Source organism: Heliangelus exortis, chromosome 21, assembly GCF_036169615.1.
Source record: "Heliangelus exortis chromosome 21, bHelExo1.hap1, whole genome shotgun sequence".
Taxonomy (NCBI): domain Eukaryota; kingdom Metazoa; phylum Chordata; class Aves; order Apodiformes; family Trochilidae; genus Heliangelus; species Heliangelus exortis.
In genome coordinates, this window is record NC_092442.1 from 948,649 (window position 1) to 967,240 (window position 18,592).

At 57.2% G+C, this 18,592-nt stretch overlaps 3 protein-coding genes across 3 annotated transcripts in view; 2 read left to right on the forward strand and 1 right to left on the reverse strand.

The window, feature by feature from the left end:
* Positions 1-848, reverse strand: part of HIP1 (huntingtin interacting protein 1) — a 47,384-nt gene extending 46,536 nt beyond the window's left edge. Inside the window, exon 1 of the mRNA XM_071765271.1 lies at positions 658-848. Coding sequence (XP_071621372.1) covers positions 658-774 — 117 coding nt within the window. The 5' untranslated portion in view covers positions 775-848. The remainder of the gene's footprint in view (positions 1-657) is intronic.
* Positions 849-10,904: 10,056 nt separating this feature from the next.
* Positions 10,905-12,309, forward strand: LOC139806127 (C-C motif chemokine 5-like). The gene is made up of 3 exons (XM_071765319.1): positions 10,905-11,103; positions 11,355-11,469; positions 11,987-12,309. Exons 1-3 carry the CDS (start codon positions 11,031-11,033, stop codon positions 12,084-12,086), a joined length of 288 nt encoding a protein of 95 aa, XP_071621420.1. The 5' UTR covers positions 10,905-11,030; the 3' UTR covers positions 12,087-12,309.
* A 396-nt stretch (positions 12,310-12,705) lies between these two features.
* On the forward strand, positions 12,706-17,413 carry LOC139805991 (E3 ubiquitin-protein ligase TRIM39-like). Its single transcript, XM_071765026.1, has 6 exons — positions 12,706-13,232; positions 13,763-13,858; positions 15,354-15,584; positions 15,715-15,737; positions 16,001-16,113; positions 16,396-17,413. The coding sequence occupies exons 1-6, from the start codon at positions 12,798-12,800 to the stop codon at positions 16,965-16,967; spliced, it is 1,470 nt and encodes a 489-aa protein (XP_071621127.1). The 5' UTR covers positions 12,706-12,797; the 3' UTR covers positions 16,968-17,413.
* The last annotated feature ends 1,179 nt before the right edge of the window (positions 17,414-18,592 follow it).

The window sequence follows — 18,592 nt, forward strand, 5'->3', positions numbered from 1 at the left end:
CAGCTGCTTCCAGGGCATCATCCCACGGCCGCTTGTTTGGTTTTTTTCGGTGCCTCTTCCCAAGAGCCACCCGCAGGGGCAGCCCCTGCCCGTCCCCTGTCCCCAGAAGGTCCTTGGGGGTGGCACCCAATGGGGAGACCAACCCCCTCCCCCAGCCCACGGGGGAGACCGAGGGCTCTCGTGGCTTGAGGGTGGCTCGGAGGGAAGGGCACAGGACGGCCCCACGGCGGAGGGGGCTCCCTCTTGTGCTTGGAGCCAAACCGCCCCCAGGCCATGCAGAGTGCCCGCATCGCCACGGCCACGGTGACCCCAGCCTGGAGAGTTCCACGCCGCGGGTGTCCCGCTCCCCCCGCGTGTTCCCTCCCGGCACTGCCCCGCGATCCCATCCCCACGGCCACGCCCACCAGGGGGCGGAGACAACACCGCCCCGCCCACCGCTCGCACGCCCCCACAGGGCTGGCCCCGCCCCCCTCCGTAATCCCCGCCCACTCCTGCCAGCACCGACCAATTGGTGGCTCCATCCAGCCCCGCCCGGACGGCCCCGCCCCCTGAGGTTCAGCGATGACTCCGCCCATCCCATCCAGCCCCGCCCACCCCATCCAGCCCCGCCCCCATGGGCGCGCCCCCCCCTCCCCCTCAGCATCCCCCGCCCCGTACCTGGGCCCTCTCGAAGCTCTCCCGCTCCGCCTCCAGGCCGCCGCCGCCCGCCCGCCGGCTCAGCACCTTGGGCAGTGGGTTGGACACCTGCTTCATGGAGCTGCTCACGCGGTCCATGGCCCCGCCGCGCCCGCCGCAGCCGCCGCTCCAGCCCCTCCGCGCCCTCCCCGCCGCTCCGCTCAGCGCCGCCGCCGGCCAAGCCCCGCGCCATTGGCCCGCACAGCTGTCACTCACCCTGCGGCACGCCCCGGGCCCGCCCCCACCCCCGAGGCTCCGCCCACCTCCCCGCCCTTCACTCTCATTGGCCGCTGGCACTGCCACTCAGGAGGAAGGACTCATGCTCGGGCTCGGGCGGCCGCATCACGTGACTGTCTCCGAGCTGACGCGCCAGTTCTGCCGCCGCTCAGCGACAGGTCCCGCCCCTCCCCCAAAGCCCCGCCCCCCTATGCACCGCCCCTTTCCCCGCCCACCCATCTCTCCAGTCCCGCCCCCGATCCTCAGCCCTCTCCTGATTGGTCTCCGCTCCTGCCACTCACGCTCCGCTCTCCCCTTGCCCCGCGCCGCGTGTCGCCCCCTGCAGGCGGTGCGGGGGGGGGGTTGTGCTGCGGGGCCGGGATGGGGCCGGGATGGGGCCGGGATGGGGCCGGGATGGGGCCGGGATGGGGCCTGTCTGCCCGGCCCAGTCCCGGGGCACCGCGACCTCCTGGGCACCCTCACCCGCAGGACTTTGAGCTGCGGCCGGAGCCGGCCCGGCTGGGCACTCCCGGGGGGTCCCCCAGGCCCGGCTCCTGCTGCGCTGAGGCCCCGTCCTGGGCTCCCGGCCCGGCCCGGCCCCTCCGCGGGCTGCGCTCTGCGCTCTGCCCCGCAGCTCGGCCCGGAACGCGCAGCCGAGGGCAGCCCAGGAGCGCCGTGTCCCGGCCGGGCTGAGCCGCTCCGCTCCCCCGGTCCCGCTCGGCAGTGTCTGTGACACGGCGGGATGCGGGACCGGGAGCTGGGGGACAGCGTGGCGGGGATCGGGGCGTGGGGAGTCCCGGAGGGGAGGCTGTGCTGGGGCAGGAGGTGTCTGGTGGAGCAGAGCCAGGGGGATGGGTCGGGCTTGAGAGGAGAAGGGTTCGGGGAGCCCTTAGTGCGATGTTCCGGTACCGAACGGGTGGACGCAAAGATGGAGGCTCCGTGGGTACGAGGAGTCACATGAACAGGACACGGGCAGTGGGTGCGAGTGGCTCCAGGAGAGATTCTGGTTGGAAATTTTCCCCCCTGAGGACAGCCAGACACTGGAATGGTGTCCCAGGGGAAGGGGTGGATTCCCCCACTTTAGGAAGTTATAAACAAACTACATCTTGTATAAGTTACAAAAAAACAAATATCTGTTACAAATATCTGAAAAACAAGGAAAAGAGGGATGGGCAAGGTGTTTTGCTTCCCCTGAGCAATGGCTGATGACTGAGATGCTTTTTTGCACAACTTGACCCAGTCTCGTGTCTCGGGTCCTTTTGTTCTTCAGAGATTTGTGCTGGGGCTTGATGTTCACCCTCTGGAAACCCAGCAAATTGCTGGACTGTGCCCAGCTCCAGAGGTTTTGACCAGGAATCCTGTCCCTTTCCGGAGGTGAATTTCCCACTTGGACTTTTGCCAGAACTTGAACGTTGCCACAGAATATGGACAAATCATTGTTTTTGCAATGAGACTGAAAACTCAGCCTGCTCCCCAAAAGGGCAAGGAGGCTGTGTTGGGTTTTGTTCCTCCATCCTTAAAAGCTGGTCACAAAATCAGAGTCTTTGCTCCAGGTGGGGATTAGCTGTGCAAACCCATCCTGCCTGCTGCTGTGGAGGTGCTGGGGCAATCTGGGAACAAGAGTTTAGGATGTGAGTGGTCAGGAGCTCTTGTGCAAGCCCTTCTCCCTGCATAATTCACTTTTATGGCTTGAATTAATTGCCACATGAGCCCCCTCCTGGGGTGGGGGATGTGGAGAGGCTGTTTGCACAACAACCCTTACCCTTCTCTGCCCTGGGAATGGGTTCCCAGCTGATGGGAAATGGCCCACCCTGGGCAAGACCACCTCCTCCCATCCTGTCCCATCCCCACTCCCTGTCTGCCTTCTCTCTAATGCATTTCCTGGACACCTGCCTTCTTCCTTGGGGCTGCTCCCAGAGGAGGTTTAATGGGTTTTATTCGGCCACTAATGCAACAAGGTGATTAATAATTGAAGGAATGAAGTCACTGCTGAATAGAGATGAAGGAAAGGAAGAACAAAGGAGGGCATTCAGTAAAGGACAGATCCTTGTGGTCTGCCTGCCTCTCCCACCCCTCTGCCTGGATAAAAGCATCCTACTCCTGCATGACCTCTCCAGCACCAGCCTGGGGTTGGGAGGGCTGGAACTCAACCCCCAGGCAGAGATCACAAGGTTTGTTTTATCTGCTCCCCTCTGATGAAGAGCAGAGACACATCCTCTCCTCCCATGGCAGAGGGAGGTGCCCATTTTGGGACCTGGGCTGCCCAACCGGGAGACTCCTGCCTGAGCAGGAGCAGGGGAAGGCGGCTGATGGGGGCCAGAATGCTGCTCGTCGTGTCTCCTGCCTCCTCCAAGACAGAGGAATGGGATGGAGCCAGGATCTAGGCCACAGGCAGCTGTTTGGCCCCCCCTTGTCTGCCCCCATCCCCTCAGTAGCTCTGCTGGGTTGTGCTTTGGGGTGCTGGCCCAGGCTGGGCTGCTCTGCAGGCACTGGTGGGACCAGGTGCTTTATTTCCAAGTTGCTCTGCAGGGATTTAGGGGCTGGTCTCTGGTGGGAGGGAGTACCTTGCTCTTAGGCAGGCTGAGAGGTGCTCTGGGGGTGGGGAAGGCTCTGAACTGTGCTTGTTCCAGGGGGAGATGGTGGAGAGGGCAGAGGGAAGAGGGGTTGGGCATCACTGCTCTCACCCAGCAGGTCCTTTCCAGAAGGCACAGAGAGGTTTTACTGCTTGGTTCCTCTCTCCTGTCCATGAGGCTGGGCTGCAGCCTGGGGGCAGAGAGTGATGGGAGAGCCTGTCATGGGGTGTATGGCCTGTGTGGGGACACAAAGTGGCTTCCTCGGTGCCACCCACCCCAGTGCTTCCACTTTGCTGTGACAGAAGCCCCTGGGCTGTGGAGCATGGTCACCTTCCTCCCTTTCAGCAGATGTCTGGATTGTCTGTGTGTCTTCTGCAGGACGGAGACCAGGGCTCTGGTGTCTGCTGGGACATGAAGAGGATGCTGTGTCCCCTCTCTTCTTCCCTTTGGGCAGCCAAGAGCTCAGCAGTGTGTGACACCCACCAAGTGCTGGGCAGGGGGCTGGAGCTGGGCATTGCCCCCCTCCTGCTGCTCACGTGTTCTGAGGCTTTGGCCCATATCAGCCCTAAAGGGGGCTGCTCCCTCTTCACCAGGAGCCCTAAGGACCTGTGAGCAAAGGAAGAAGTGGCAGGAGAAGGGCCAGAAGGGCCCTGACTGGGGATGCTCTTTTCCCAGGCTTTGGGAGCTAGAGGCTCCTTTCCATCCCCCATCCCCAGTCTGAGCTGGGAGAGTCCCAGGGTGCTGCCACAACACTCCTCATCCTCCCATGGCTGGCCCAGGCTCAGGAGAGCACAGATCCCCCTTGTTTCCGCAAGAAAATAGAGGCACAGAGAGCACCACAGTCCCTCCTCTGTTACCCAGAGGCTGTGCTGAGATCCTGCTCTCTGTTCCCAGCCAGAGGGGAGCTCCCACACAGACCCCTTCATCACCCCGTGGAACTCCCTCAGGCACAATCTCCTGAGCCCAGTAGCCCAGCTTCTGGAAAGCCAAGGAATGGGAGGACAGTGGCTGTGAGAAGCCTTCCCAGTCCTGCAGCCACAAATAGAGTCCTGCCCTGAGGAAGGGAAGTTTGATTTAACCCTGGGACACAGACACCTCAGGAGCCTGGTTCCCCCTCCTGTGTAGGGTGGTGGCCCAGGCCCTGCAGGAGGGCACATGGAGCATCACAGTGCACCAGGGGGAGCCTGCTTGGGGGCTTTCAGGTTTTGAGTCCATTTTTGGAGTGCTTTTGGCAAATCAGAGGCTGCTGCTGAATCCTTGTGTGCTTGTGCTGTGAGAGCCCCTGGACTGCTGCACGGGGCAGCCAGTGGCAAAGGGATGGGATGGATGGGATGGGATGGGATGGGATGGGATGGGATGGGATGGATGGGATGTGGTGGGATGGGATGGGATGGGATGGATGGGATGGGATGGGATGGGATGGGATGGGGTGGGATGGGATGGGATGGGATGGATGGGATGGGATGGGGTGGGATGGGATGGGATGGATGGGGTGGGGTGGGTTGGGGTGGGATGGGGTGGGATGGTCTTGGTGTAGGAAGGCTCCCTCCCACCCAGGGACTGGCTGAGGCAGAGCAGCCACTTGAGGACAAGGAGAAGGTCTTGGAGAGGGCTGCTCAGCTAAGGGAGTGTAAGGGTCTGGGGGGCTTGGACCTCTGTCCTGGGTGAGGCCTCTGGCTTGCCCACCTTTCACAAGGAGGGATGTAACCAAAAAACATCACCAGGTGTGTCCTCTGCACTGAAGCCTCAGCAGCTACCTCTGTCCAAGAATTCCAAAGAAAAATGAAGCGTGTTTCCCAGCTGGATCTGCAGGAGAGGACCCGAACCCATCCTTCGGCTGCAGTTCCGCAGAGGTGGCTGCGTGGGTGAGAAGGTGCCCGTGGGTGGGAGGTGTTTGCCATCTGCTGGAGAGCTGCCCCATTGCAGGGACAGCGGGGCCACCGGGGCCACTGCACCGCAGCCTGCACCAGCCCTGCGGGTGGACACCTCGTCCCGGCTCTGGGAATGCCTGGAGAAGAGAAGGCTCCAGGGAGACCTTAGAGCAGCTTCCAGTGCCTGAAGGGGCTCCAGGAAAGCTGGGGAGGGACTGGGGACAAGGGCCTGGAGTGACAGACAAGGGGGAACAATTTCAAACTGGAAGAGGGGAGATGGAGATGAGAGATCAGGAAGAAGTTGTTTGGTGTGAGGGTGCTGAGCCCCTGTCCCAGGTTTCCCAGAGAAGCTGTGGCTGCCCCATCCCTGGCAGTGTTGAAGGTTGGATGGGGCTTGGAGCACCCTGGGCTGGGGGAGGGGTCCCTGGGCATGGCAGGGGTGGCACTGGACAAGCTTTTAAGGTCCCTTCCAACTCCAACCAGTCTGTGGGTCCATCTTTCTTTTAAAGTCTGCTCTCTCCCCAGGCAGGACAGGGTGAACTTGGTTGCTGTGTTCTGAGGCAGCCTTTGGGCTGCTCACTCACTCAGGGTTTTCAGGGTGTCCCTTGTCCTGTGCAGGGCTGTGTGTGGGACCCCTGTGCCTGCTGCATGAGGGGACAGAGGGAGGTTGACATGGGCTGCCACGGGGACCCAGTCTGCCCCTGTCTGCTCTTTCTGACATGGGCATAACCCAACCTTCACCTGCACTGCTCTGCTCCTTGTTTTCTTCATTCCTGAAATCCTAATTGGAGGCATCACCCTAACCCCCAGCTGGAGGCAAACTTTGGAAGTACAAAGAGCCACATAATGCTTTGGGGCTCAGAAACATCAGGTCCTGGGGGCTCAGAGCTACACCAAGATGTTTTCCTCTTGGTTTCTCTAAACCACAGCTGCTGTTGCTAAGAGCCACACAATTTCTGGAGCTGCTGGGCAGGTTGTGCTCAGTGCTAGGAGCATCTTCAGAGAAGCAAAGGTGGGGTGCATGCCAAGGCAGTCTGTCTGTGCCACCAAAGTGCTGGGAGTGCCACAGCCTGACCACCTCCCACTCTTTGGGCACTTGGTCCAAAATTGAGGTTTTCCAGACACCTCAAATCTGGCTTGGAGAATCCCACAAGCTGCAGCAACATAACTTCTGCCTTGCTGTGTGCTTAGGAACTGTTGGTGTCTTTCTGTTGACATTTACCAAAAATACTCATCTGGAGGCATATCCTGATATCTAAATTTCAGCCCAGGGATTTCACAGCAATTTCACAAGATACTCTACAGATCATGCAGTCCTGTAGGACCAGTTGTCCTGGGGCACAAATATGGACAGTCCCAGGGGATTTAGCCCAGCCTTAATATCTCCAGGTGTGGCAAATATTTTTCCTGCCCCCTCGAGAGCACTCATAGCCTCCAGCCATCCTCACTTCACAAACCTTTTTGAGCTCATGGCTTTGGAATTCAAATCCTGCCTCAGACATGTGGGAGTTCCCTCGTGATCCCCGTGTCCCTTGGCAATCAGCTGCTTCCTTCCATTCTGAACCTGGCTCTTTCCAGCTTCTTTCAGTGGCCCAAGGCCACTGTGAGAGACAGAGAGCAAACACTCCTTGTTCCTCTTTCTAGGCCATAAATTTGCAGGCTTCAATTTCCATTCTGGGAAGTCTCAATCCCTCTGGAAGTGCCTCTTCTCATCTGAGACTTTGCTTGTCTTGCTTGGAGCTGCAGTCCCCTGCATCTCTGACTCCCCACACTCATTATCTTTCTCTTTCCAGCTGACCTGCTCCCAGCTAAAACCAGAGTTTCCCACGTGAGTGATCTGGCAGCTCCCAGGGGCCCTGGGATAATGGGATCCCTCGACACGACTCCAAAGGGAGACTCCAAAGGGCTTCCTCCTGCATCCCAAACCTGTTCTGGTGATGGATCCAAATATACCATGTGTGGTTTCTGTCAAAAGCTGAAGCACACCATAAGGCAGAGGTTTTATGGACTCCATAAATAGCTGCTATTTGGGATGCATGATATGGAGGAGGATTTAGAAATCAAAATATTTGGAGATTTGCATTATTTGTCTTGGCAGGAAGGAGCAGCCAAGACTGAAATACCAAATCTTCCTTCAAGAAAATAACAGAGTTTAGGAAAACAGTGAATAGGGGGAATAACAGAGGTGTCAAAACCTCCAGGAGTTCCTTTTATGATGAATGAAAGCAGGAAACACAGCCTGGTATGGCTCAGAAAGGAGAGAGGATTCATTGTAAATGTCTGTTCCTGATAGAAAATACTGATTTTTTTTTCAGAACAAATCTAGACATTTCCAGCAAACCTACATTTGAATAATGCAAGGACATCCAGAACATTCAGCTCAAAGCAGATCCAAGCTGGGCTGTGTTGGTGTGAGCTGCATCATCCAGGATGTCTCCAGCTCATTCCCCAGCCTGTTCTCCTCCTCTCAGTTTTATTCTGGTCCCTGTGTGGAGATGTGGAACGGGATTGCTCAGAGGGGGGGATGTGTGCAGCTGGTCTGAATGCACTGGCAGGAATGGGAGGAGGAATGGAAGTGGCAGATGTTGGGGGCAGGCAGGTTATCAGGCCAGCAGCTCATCATCATCATCATCATCATCAGTCTGAGCCCAGTTTCACCTCTCCATGTGGTTTTCCAGGCTGTCAGATCTGTTCCCACGCCTGTTTCTGGCACTCCCAGCTTCAGTCTGTTCCCTCAGCCAGGGCTGTCACTGTCAGTCTTGGTCTGTCACCTTGGACACCTCAGTCTGTCCCCTCCTTGTCCATCTCTGTCATGTGTGGCCAGCCCCATGGGACAGGGCTGTGCCAGGCTCCACTTCCAGCTTCCCCAGCATCCCTGAGCAGCACCTGGGGAAAAAGTGTGCCCAGAGCTCCTGGAGGTGGGGGACCCCTGTGTGCAGGGTGAGGGGAGTCACTTATGGCCTGGGTTCAGGTGCAGCTTTGTCTGAAGTGGTGACAGGGGTGGAGCTGCTGGGTCTCTGTCCCGGATGTCCTGGGGACACGGACAGACACATGTCACAAGAGCTGGAACAGGAAGGCAGAGGGGTGCAGGGTGCTGTGGGTTTGGGGTCAGGGCTGGGCACTTGCCTTCCTGCCAGGCTGGCCCTGCTGCTGGTGCTGAGGTCTCTTGGTGGGTGTGCTGCAGTCTCCCGCTCTCCACTGGAGCAATCTCGGTGTTTCAGGCAAGATGAGCAACTCCTTACTGCCCCAGGGATGGACCAGCAGCAAGCTGGCATCTTCCTGACCCCTACTCTATGGGACTGAGGGGCTCCAGCCCAGGATGTGGGTGCTGGGACCTCTGGAGGGGCAGAGTTTCATCCTAGCATCTGGATGGGCTATGGAGCACAGGGCAAAGTGGGTTACAGAGCAGCAACCCAGACAAATCCTGAGATACTCCCTCAGCTGTTCCATGCTGGGTACTTCCAGTCCTTCTCTGCCACAGGCAAGTAAAGCCTCAGCCTTGGTCGGGGCTGTCTGCACTCCCTCTGGGAGTTTAACCCTTCAGCATGATCTGCTGGCTGCAACCCCAGCAGTGGAGTAAGAGAAATGCAGAGAAGCAAAGGGATGGGCCAAGGGCATCCCTGCTGCAGAGGCAAAGCTGTGGCAGCTCTGGTGGCTGCAGAGATGTGGGGGCTGTCAGTGGGACAGGCAATGCCCGGCCCTGCTCTGGGACTCGTGCTCCAAAACCCCACGGAGGCAAATGCCCTGGGGTCCCTCTGTGGGCAGACCCTCCCTGGCTGCCTGCTCTGGGGGCATCTCCAAGCTCCTGACCTCCGTGGCAGGAAGGAACCCATGGGTGGGCTCCCTCAGTTTTACTTAGTAACGTGGCATTTCAGTGAAACTAAAGGCTCTGTGGAAAACCAGTCCTGCAATGCCACCCAGGCCACACCATCTAACAAACCTGCCTCACTTCTTTCAGAGTTTGGTCTACAGAGATGGAATCCACCAGGGATACCATGGATACCACAGGCCTGGAGCCAGCTCTCTTTCAGCCACTCCAGGAAATCATAGAATCATAGAATGGGCTGGGTTGGAAGGGACCTCAGAGCTCATCAAGTCCAACCCTTGCTCCACTCCCCCCGTGGTTCCCAGCCCATGGCACTGAGTGCCACATCCAGGCTCTTTGGAAATATCTCCAGGGATGGAGAATCCACCCCTTCCCTGGGCAGCCCATTCCAATGGCTGATCACCCTCTCAGTAAAGAAATTCTTTCTAATGTCCAACCTAAACCTCCCCTGGCACAACTTGAGACCTCTTGTGCCCTCTTGTCTTGCTGAGAGTTGCCTGGGAGCAGAGCCCAACCCCCCCCTGGCTCCAACCTCCTTTCAGGGAGTTGGAGAGAGTGATGAGGTCTCCCCTGAGCCTCCTCTTCTCCAGCCTCAACACCCCCAGCTCCCTCAGCCCTTCCTCACAGGAATCTCCATCCCATCCCTGATAAAGAAAGGAGAGAGAATAAGGGACAGAGACTGATGGGTTGGAAACTAAACTACACAACTTTAATGAAACAGTAATGATAAATAGGAAAAATTACTAAATATATATAAATATACAGGAAAATTGATCCCACGTTCCTTGCCCCCTTCTCCCCCAGTAACTCTCATGTCACCACTGAGGCTGCAGGGCAGCCCTGGGAAAGTCCAGGCTGGAATCCTGGGGTCAGCAGCAGTTGGGAGCTGGAGGCAGGAACACAGGGATTCAGGCTGGGGTGGATCGGGACCAGAGGCAGAGGAAGGGATGGAATCCTCCCAGGATGCCAAAGGAAACAGGGACAGGTGAAGAAGGGGAAGCAGGAAGGAGTTTGACCCTTGTGATCCCTCAAATTTCTCCTGAGTATGAGGTGTATGGGATGGAATCCTCTGTTTGGTCAGTTCTGGCATCTCTCTTGTCCCTTCCTCCCCAAAGGAGGCTGCAGGTGGGACCTCTTTATCCCTCTGGAGGGTAAAATGTTCCTCAGAGCTGAGCAGTGTCCTTGGCTCTGCACACCAGGCTCTGGCTGGAACTATAAACATGGAGTTATCAGTCCTAGAAGCAGACACTGACTGAGAAACTTGCTGTTAATTTCAGCAAGTGCAGCTACTTAGAAGAGACTTAATTGAAAGCAAAAGTAGAAGACAGAAAATCACCTTTATCCTGGCCCAGACCAGGACATCCAGGAAACACGAGTGTGTGGCAGCCATGGTTTTCTCCATCCATTGCCACCACAGGATCACAGAATGGCTTAGGTTGGAAGGGACCTTAGGAATCCTCTACTCCAGCCTTTCTGCCATCTAATTCACAAGTGAGAGAGGTCCATCCATTAATCCTCTGAATCATTACTTGGAGGTTCTTTACAGAGTCCTCTGGCCCAGGGAAGGGTGAAGAGAGGTCACCTCCTGTTCTCCCTCCTTTCTTGGCATGATGTCAGTATATAATATGCCACACCAGGGCGCCCTGGTGTCACCGGGGCTCTGGGCACTTCCCTGTGCAGGGCTGTGCAGCACCCCTGACTCAGCCCTTTCCCCACTGCATCATGGCATGGTGCAATGTTTCCATCCTCCCCGTCTCTCTCCCTCCCTATAAATTGGGCTGAACCCAGTGGTCCCACAGCAGGCCCGGCAAGGAGCACTCTGCAGCACCCCAGCCTGACTGCTACAGCTCCTCTCCACTCAACAGGACCATGAAGACCTTCACAGCTGCCCTTGCTCTGCTTTCTGTGGCTCTCCTCTGCTATGAGGTCTCCTCTTCTCCGGGTGAGTCCAAGCCCAAGGATCTCTCTTTCTTTCTGCCATATAAAGTCTGGTAACACTGGGCACCTATTCCTCCTGCACCTCTGCTGTGGGAGAGGAGAGGCACGGCTTGCTGCTTCTTGGCTCCTTCCTGAGGGAGGGATGACTGGGCTGGGAGCTGACCATGGGAGCAACACCTCCTCCAGTGGAGACCTCATGGTCTTCTGACCCTGCTTCTGGTCTGCTTTAATGAGAAAACTTAACTTCTCTTCCAGCTTCTGTCAACTTTTCTGGTCCCTGCTGCACCCAATACCACACCAAAGCCTTTCCTGCCAGTCGGGTGGTGATGTATCAGCACACAGGAAGCCACTGCCTCCAGCCAGCTGTGATGTGAGTAGATCTTCTGCCCAGATCCTCTGGGACCCTCTCCTCTCCTCTCCTCTCCTCTCCTCTCCTCTCCTCTCCTCTCCTCTCCTCTCCTCTCCTCTCCTCTCCTCTCCTCTCCTCTCCTCTCCTCTCCTCTCCTCTCCTCTCCTCTCCTCTCCTCTCCTCTCCTCTCCTCTCCTCTCCTCTCCTCTCCTCTCCTCTCCTCTCCTCTCCTCTCCTCTCCTCTCCTCTCCTCTCCTCTCCTCTCCTCTCCTCTCCTCTCCTCTCCTCTCCTCTCCTCTCCTCTCCTCTCCTCTCCTCTCCTCTCCTCTCCTCTCCTCTCCTCTCCTCTCCTCTCCTCTCCTCTCCTCTCCTCTCCTCTCCTCTCCTCTCCTCTCCTCTCCTCTCCTCTCCTCTCCTCTCCTCTCCTCTCCTCTCCTCTCCTCTCCTCTCCTCTCCTCTCCTCTCCTCTCCTCTCCTCTCCTCTCCTCTCCTCTCCTCTCCCTTTAACTGAATTTCACTGAATTTCACTGAATTGCAGATTCACCACGGTGAAGGGCAGGATGGTCTGTGGCAAACCCGGTGACAAGTGGGTGCAGGACATTGTGAATCCCTCCCAGCAGCAGTCAGGCAGTGGATGAGCATCCCCTGCTCCCTCTCCAGGCATCTCCTCGCCAAGGCACCTCTGACACCTCCACGTTCTCTGTACCTGACGATTTGGCAGAGTATTTAATACGGTGTTCAGCTCTTTTTGTGTGAAAGACGCTTTAATTTATTTGGCATTGTCAGTGAGTCTTTTCATTCTAATTTGTGTATAGTTTGTGTTGACTTTATTTTTTGTATAATAAAAAGGAGCAAAACCTGCAGCTTCTCCCGCTGTTTCTGGGGTTACTTCGTGGAGGCTGCTGGAAGGGTCCTGGTGGCAGTGGGGCGGCTCCCCAGCCCCAGCATTGCGGATCATGGCTCCTGGCAGGGCTCTGGGCAGCTCCGGAGCCCCCGACCCCTGCCCTGCCCTCTCCAAACCCAACCTCTTGGCTCCTCAGGGTGGGCGGGGGCCATGGTGGGTGTTTGGGGGTGAGTGAGCAACGTGGGGATCCCCGAGCTCGTCCGGCACCTTTGGGCAGCACCGGGCCCCCTGATGCCGTGGGACGGCCCCGTCCCCTCTGCCCCCAGGGACACGGATTATTTCTGGCACTTTCCTCCCTCCCTCCCGCCCTCAGAGGAGACTCAGCTGCCGCTGTCCCGGCCGTGCCACGCTCCTCCCCCGGTGGCTCCGCGGCCAGCGCCTCTCCTGCCTTCGGTCCCTGACCCCGGAGGAGGCAGCGCGGGCCCGGGCCCGGCCGCAGCCCGGCATGGCCCTGGCGGGTGCCCTGGAGCGGCTGCAGGAGGAGGCCATCTGCCCCATTTGCCTGGAGTACATGAACGAGCCCGTCACCATCGACTGCGGGCACAACTTCTGCCGGGGCTGCATCGCCAAGCACTGCCAGGACAAGGGGCCCTGGGCCGATGGGCCCTTCTCCTGCCCGCAGTGCCGGGCCTCCTGCCACCGCAGCGGCCTCCGCCCCAACAGGCAGTTGGCCAACATCGTGGAGAGCATCCGGCAGCTGGGGCTGCGGAGCGGTGCGGGGGCTGCCGAGCCGGGGACCCCGCTCTGCGCCCTGCACGACGAGCCCCTGAAGCTCTTCTGCGAGGAGGACGAGGAGGCCATCTGCGTGGTGTGCCGGGAGTCCCTGCACCACCGCTCCCACACGGTCTACCCCATCGAGGAGGCTGCCCAGGTCTACAAGGTACGGGAGGTCCTGCCCTGTTGGCACCGGGAGCTGCTGCCGCCCCTTTCCTGCGGCCCCGGTGGCTTCTAGAGGAGGGGGTGGCAGTCAGTGGCACCCACCTGACAGTCAGTGGCACCGCCACATCCCAGGGATGAGGCTGCGCCCGCCACCTCCCCAACTGGGGAGGTCCCCAGGAGCACCGCTGCCCGTCTGGGTGCGTGGGGGCACCCTGGCTCCCTGCACCCCTGGAGAAGAGGGGTGTTGGGTGCTGTCCTGTGGGTGTTTTGCCTCAGTGGAGGGGTGCACCTAACCCTTGTGTCCCAACCGTGCTTCCAGCAGCGACCCAAGCTGAAGAGTGAGAAAAACACGGGGAAAACGCATGGAGCAGGGAGAGGGTTAATGGTGTGAGAGGAGTGAAGAGCACAGCTGCTGGTGTGGGTGCCAGCGCTGGCACTGCCTGGCACGGGGTCACTGTCCCCTGGCTGGCTGCTGTCACTGGCTGTCAGGGTGCTGCTGGGGTGAGCTGAGCCGCTTTCTTCTCTTTTCAGACCAAACTCCAGAAATCCCTGGAGCATCTTTCAAGGGAAGTAGAGGATGTGAAGAAGCATGAGTCAGCGGAAAGGATGAAAACCCAGGAGTGCAAGGCAGGTGCCTGGCTTAATTCTTGAAGAATGAGCTTCTGAGATATCAGCAACTAAAAAAAACTAATGCTGAATGATCTTGTCAGGGGCTCTGAATTTGTCACTGTCGTCAGGATGGGACATGTCCCCATGTGCTACTCTCCTACAGAGCATCAGGGCTGGAAACCAGGCTCAGTGGCCATGTGCAGCTCTATGTAAACATAGAAAGCTTTGCAAAGAAATGCTTTGCACACAGCAGCACACCAGCTCCTCCGAAATCACAGGGAGCTGGGTGCTGATGAAAAGAAAGACACGAGATATTTTTGATTTCCTTTCTGTTTTACAACATGTGCCTGAGCTACAAGCCAGATGTGAGCTGTATGGCAAGCTCTGTTCCATAGCACCAGGAACCAGAAGTTTTTCCACCAATAAAAAGAAAAGCTGAATTACTGCACCCCTGCCTGACTCCAGGTAGTTGGGGAAGTTTGATGCCATCGTCATGGCTGCGTTTCGAGTCCCTCCACACTGGAATCTGGAACATAAAAGTAACTGCAGAAAAGGAAACGAAACTGGTGGATCCAGTTATCCAGCCCTGAGCTAGAGCTGATGATTCATCAGCTTTGGCAGGAGAGCAGCTTTCTCCAGGCTCCCCTAGTTATGTGCTCAGCTGCCCAGCCTGTCTGCCCCAGCCCTGCAAAGTGTGTGATGGCTTTTTGGGGGTGCCCTTGCCTGCCCCCCCACTTGGAGGCTGGGAAGGAGCTGTGTCAGTCTCCCCTTCCTGCCTGAGTCAGGGGTTAGAGCTCAGCTTACTCCTGCTTCCTCCTGGCCTGGCAGCTGGTTGCATTTTTTTCAGGAAAAAGGGAAAAAATGTCCCTTGCAAGCAGCAAGGGGGAAGAGGCCAAGACAGTCCTGGCTTATGAGTCGTGACTCAAGTCCAAGAAATCATGTGTTTGGACGGGAAAAAAAGAAAAAAAAAAAAAAAAAAAAAAAAGAGGAGCAGTTTTGTCCTGACAGTACACAGTGTATTTTCTGCTGCTTCAGGTTGCCAGGAGAGTGCCAGTTTTTAGGACTCTGGTGAAAACTCCTAAAGCTCTGGCAGGCTCTGCCTGTTGCTGGCTGCAGTGAGAGCCCTGGGACACCTGGGGTGTCCCCCCTGGCACCCACCACCCACCAGCCCTGGGGCTTTTCCCACCTCTTTCCCCTTGCTGTTTTTTTCCTGTGTTTCCACATTTAATACAAACTGACCCCAACACCCACTGGCATCTCCTGGCAGCCCAGCAACCTCCCCACCCCCCTGTGCTGCATTGAAATGTCACCACATGTCTGAGGTCAGACAGTGTCTTACAGCTGGTAAACTGAGGCTGCCAAGGGGCTCTCAGCCCAGGTGAAAGCACCAATAGATGTTTTTATAAAAAAAAAGTGTTTTCCTGGGGCCTGGTGCTGTGTGTGGCATCCAGCCCCATCTCAACTGCTTGGCTAATCTTGTCTCCCTTCACCCCATTTATCTTCTTATTGCAAGGAGGTGGTGAAGAAAAAGAGGGAGAAGATTGTGAATGAGTTTGGGAAGCTGCATCGGCTGCTGGCTGACGAGGAGAAGCTGCTGCTCCAGAAGCTGGAGGAAGAAGAGAAGAGAATTCTGCTGATGATCAATGAAAATCTGTCCAGGATGGTGGAACAGAAGTCCTTGATGGATGAGCTGATCTTGGAGATAAGAGAGAAGACCCAGCAGCCAGCAGATGTGCTGCTCAAGGTCAGGTTATGCCACCAACATCCCCAACCCCAACCTTTGCCATCTGCGTGGGTGGCCTGGGCCAGGCTGTCTGCTGGGCCCAAAGTTGTGGAGCCCCATACCCAGAGTGGTCTTTCTCTTCTTCATCTAGGACATGAAGAGCATTCTGAGCAGGTAGGTACCCCTGCTCATTCCTTCTACCATCCTGTCTGTGTCTGGGATCTAAGTGAGATGTTTGTGTCTGCTCCATGCCAACCACCCCCTGTCCTCCTTGCCTGGCATCTGGTGGGATCCTTTCTGGGGCTGACAAAGGCCCTAGGATCAGTGGGGGCTGGCAAAAGAGAACTCCATCCCCTTCTTCTAGGATCCCAGAGCCAAGGGATTGTGCTGAAGTGAGGTGCTCTGGATACAACCCGTGGGCACTGCTCTCATTTCAGGTGTGAGAGGATGAAGTTCCAGTCCCCCAAAGCTGTGTCTGTGACCCTGAAGGAAAACTACAGCATCCCCGAGCGGTGCCTGGGCATGAGGGACGTGCTGAAGAAGTTCAAAGGTGAGGGAGTTCTGTTTGGTCTGTGGTGCCCCCACCACACCCTGGGGCAGGGGGAGGTTTTTTCCAACAAGTTTATCCCATCTGGTCCCAGTTTGTGTCTGAATGAGTTCAAGCTGGTTTCGTGGTGGGGAAACCTTCCTCATTCTGCTCTTGGATGGGTTGTGGGATTGCCCTGGAGACCAAGAGGTCACTGAGGAGTGTCAGGCTCTGTGTTGCCCTCCAGCTCTTGCTTTCCCTGCTGGCTGCTTCTGAAGCTGTCCTTCCACCCTTCTCTTGCTCCAGTGGATGTGACTCTGGACCCCGAGACAGCGCACCTGGAGCTCATCCTGTCCGAGGACCGCAAGAGCGTGCGGCGTGGCGGCAAGAAGCCCTTTCTGTCCTTCTTTGACAGCCCCCAGAGGTTCAGCAACACCCCAGTGGTGTTGGGGATTCAGAGTTTCTACTCGGGCCGCTGCTACTGGGAGGTGCAAGTGGGAGACAAGCCTGAGTGGGGCTTGGGGCTGTGCCAGGAGTCTGCCAGCAGAAAAGGCAACGTCGTCTTCTCTCCCGTCAATGGGTACTGGGTGCTGAGGCTGCAGAATGGGGGCAACTACGAGGCCCTCACCTCCCCCGTCTCCCCACTGACCCTCAGTGTCAGACCCCGGCGTATTGGGATCTTCCTGGACTACCAGGCAGGAGAAATCTCCTTTTACAACGTGAGCGACCACTCCCACATTTACACCTTTACTGACAGATTTTCAGGCAGCCTCCAGCCTCTCTTCTTCCTGGGTGCCTTTTTGGGGGGCAGAAATGCGGAGCCCTTGGTCATCTCCTGGGTCAGGGACACACAGGGGTCCGGGTGCAACATCCTGTGACAGTGGCTGTCCTGACTTCTTGTTGGTGAGCAGAGACCTAGGAGCCCGAGCAGCTCCTCCCGTGAGCAGGGCAGCACCAGGGAAATAGCTGTGTGCCCTGGTGAGTGTCATGGCAGGGTCCTCGTGGATGGGTCTTGGACATCTGACCACCAACAGCTGAAGACCATGAACTGCTGATCATTATGCAGTTGTCCTGGTGCTGACCCAGCAGTGTAGAAATGTTTGGCAGTCACTTGACAGCAGCCAAGTGTCCTTCCCCCCTTGAGTGCTCCTGGCTGCTGGGGGATGGCACCCACCTTGTGCCAGGCTGATGCTGGGCAGGGCATTTTGCAGGGGGTATGTGCTGTAACCTGCTGCACTGCTGCTCACCTCATGGGCTGCTGGAGAAGGTTCTGCTTTTGGTGTGAATTGATCTGGAACAAAGCAATAAAGGGTTGATTTGGGGAGCTTTGTGTGGTGCATCGTGGGTCTGTGGTGCATCCATCCCAGCTTGTTAAGCCCAGAAGATGCCCAGCATCTCAGAGAACAAGAAGTGCTGCTGGGTCTGGTCCTCTCTGGCCCAGGGAAGGTCCTCAAGAGATCCCCCTGGGACAGGTGGATGGGCACCTGCAGCAGGGACTGGGTGCCAGCAGCTGCCTGGGTTGTTGGCCATGCCTCATCCTCAGGGTGCTGGTACCTAGGGTGAAGGCAGGGAGACATCTGTAGGAGTCTGGGTGCTGGAGGCCCCTAAGCTGCTACCTCTCATCTCTGGCCAGGAGATGACCTTCAGGCCTGGTAGCTCCAGCCCCTCCACATCCCCTCACCAGCCCAATGGGTGGGAAATCTCCAAGCATGGGAAGCTCTCAAGCATTGCCCACTCCAGGATGGGGACGCTCTGAGGGCTGCAAAACAGGGAAAGGATAATAACCTACCCTGTGGTGATGTCTCCAAAGGTCACCCCTGGTGTTTGGTCTCTCTGTCCCCTGTGTGAAGCAGGGTAGACTTCAGACAAAAATAATGAAGCTCCTTAATTTAAACACCATTTTACTTGAAGAAAATGTGATTTGGTAAAGCATGATCTCAAAATCTCAGCAGAATTTCTTTGGGGATGTCCTGGATGATACTTTAGGAGGCTCCTAGTGAAGAATCACGCTGGACCTGAGATAGCCTTTCCTCTTAGCTGAGTCTTGCTGCATTTGGGGGAGTCCCACCCTCCTCCCTTCAGATGCAGGCTGTTTATTTTGGAGGCTGAATATCAGAAAGGACAGACCAGCTGGAAGAGCTCAGCCTCAGCTTTGTCATGGCCCTAGAAGGAGAAGGGCAAAGGTTCTTGGTTGGCTCTGCAGCTCATTGACCTCCCTGGAAATCTTACAAGAGGGAGCATGAGAAGATAAGGAGGGACATGAGCTTTTCAGTCATGGCAGAGGGCTGGGAGCAGAGTTCTGGGGTAGCTGTGAGGACAGGCAGAGGAAATTGTGCAGGGTGGCAGCTGGGCAGGGACCAGACTCAATGTCACTGAACCAGGGGTGGGAGGAGGTGGTGGGATGGATGGAAGCTGTCCAGGCAACAGGACTAATCTGACTGGGACAATGTGACAGATGAGTGGCACTTGCTGCGGTGCCGTAAGAGCAAAGCATTTCCAGAAG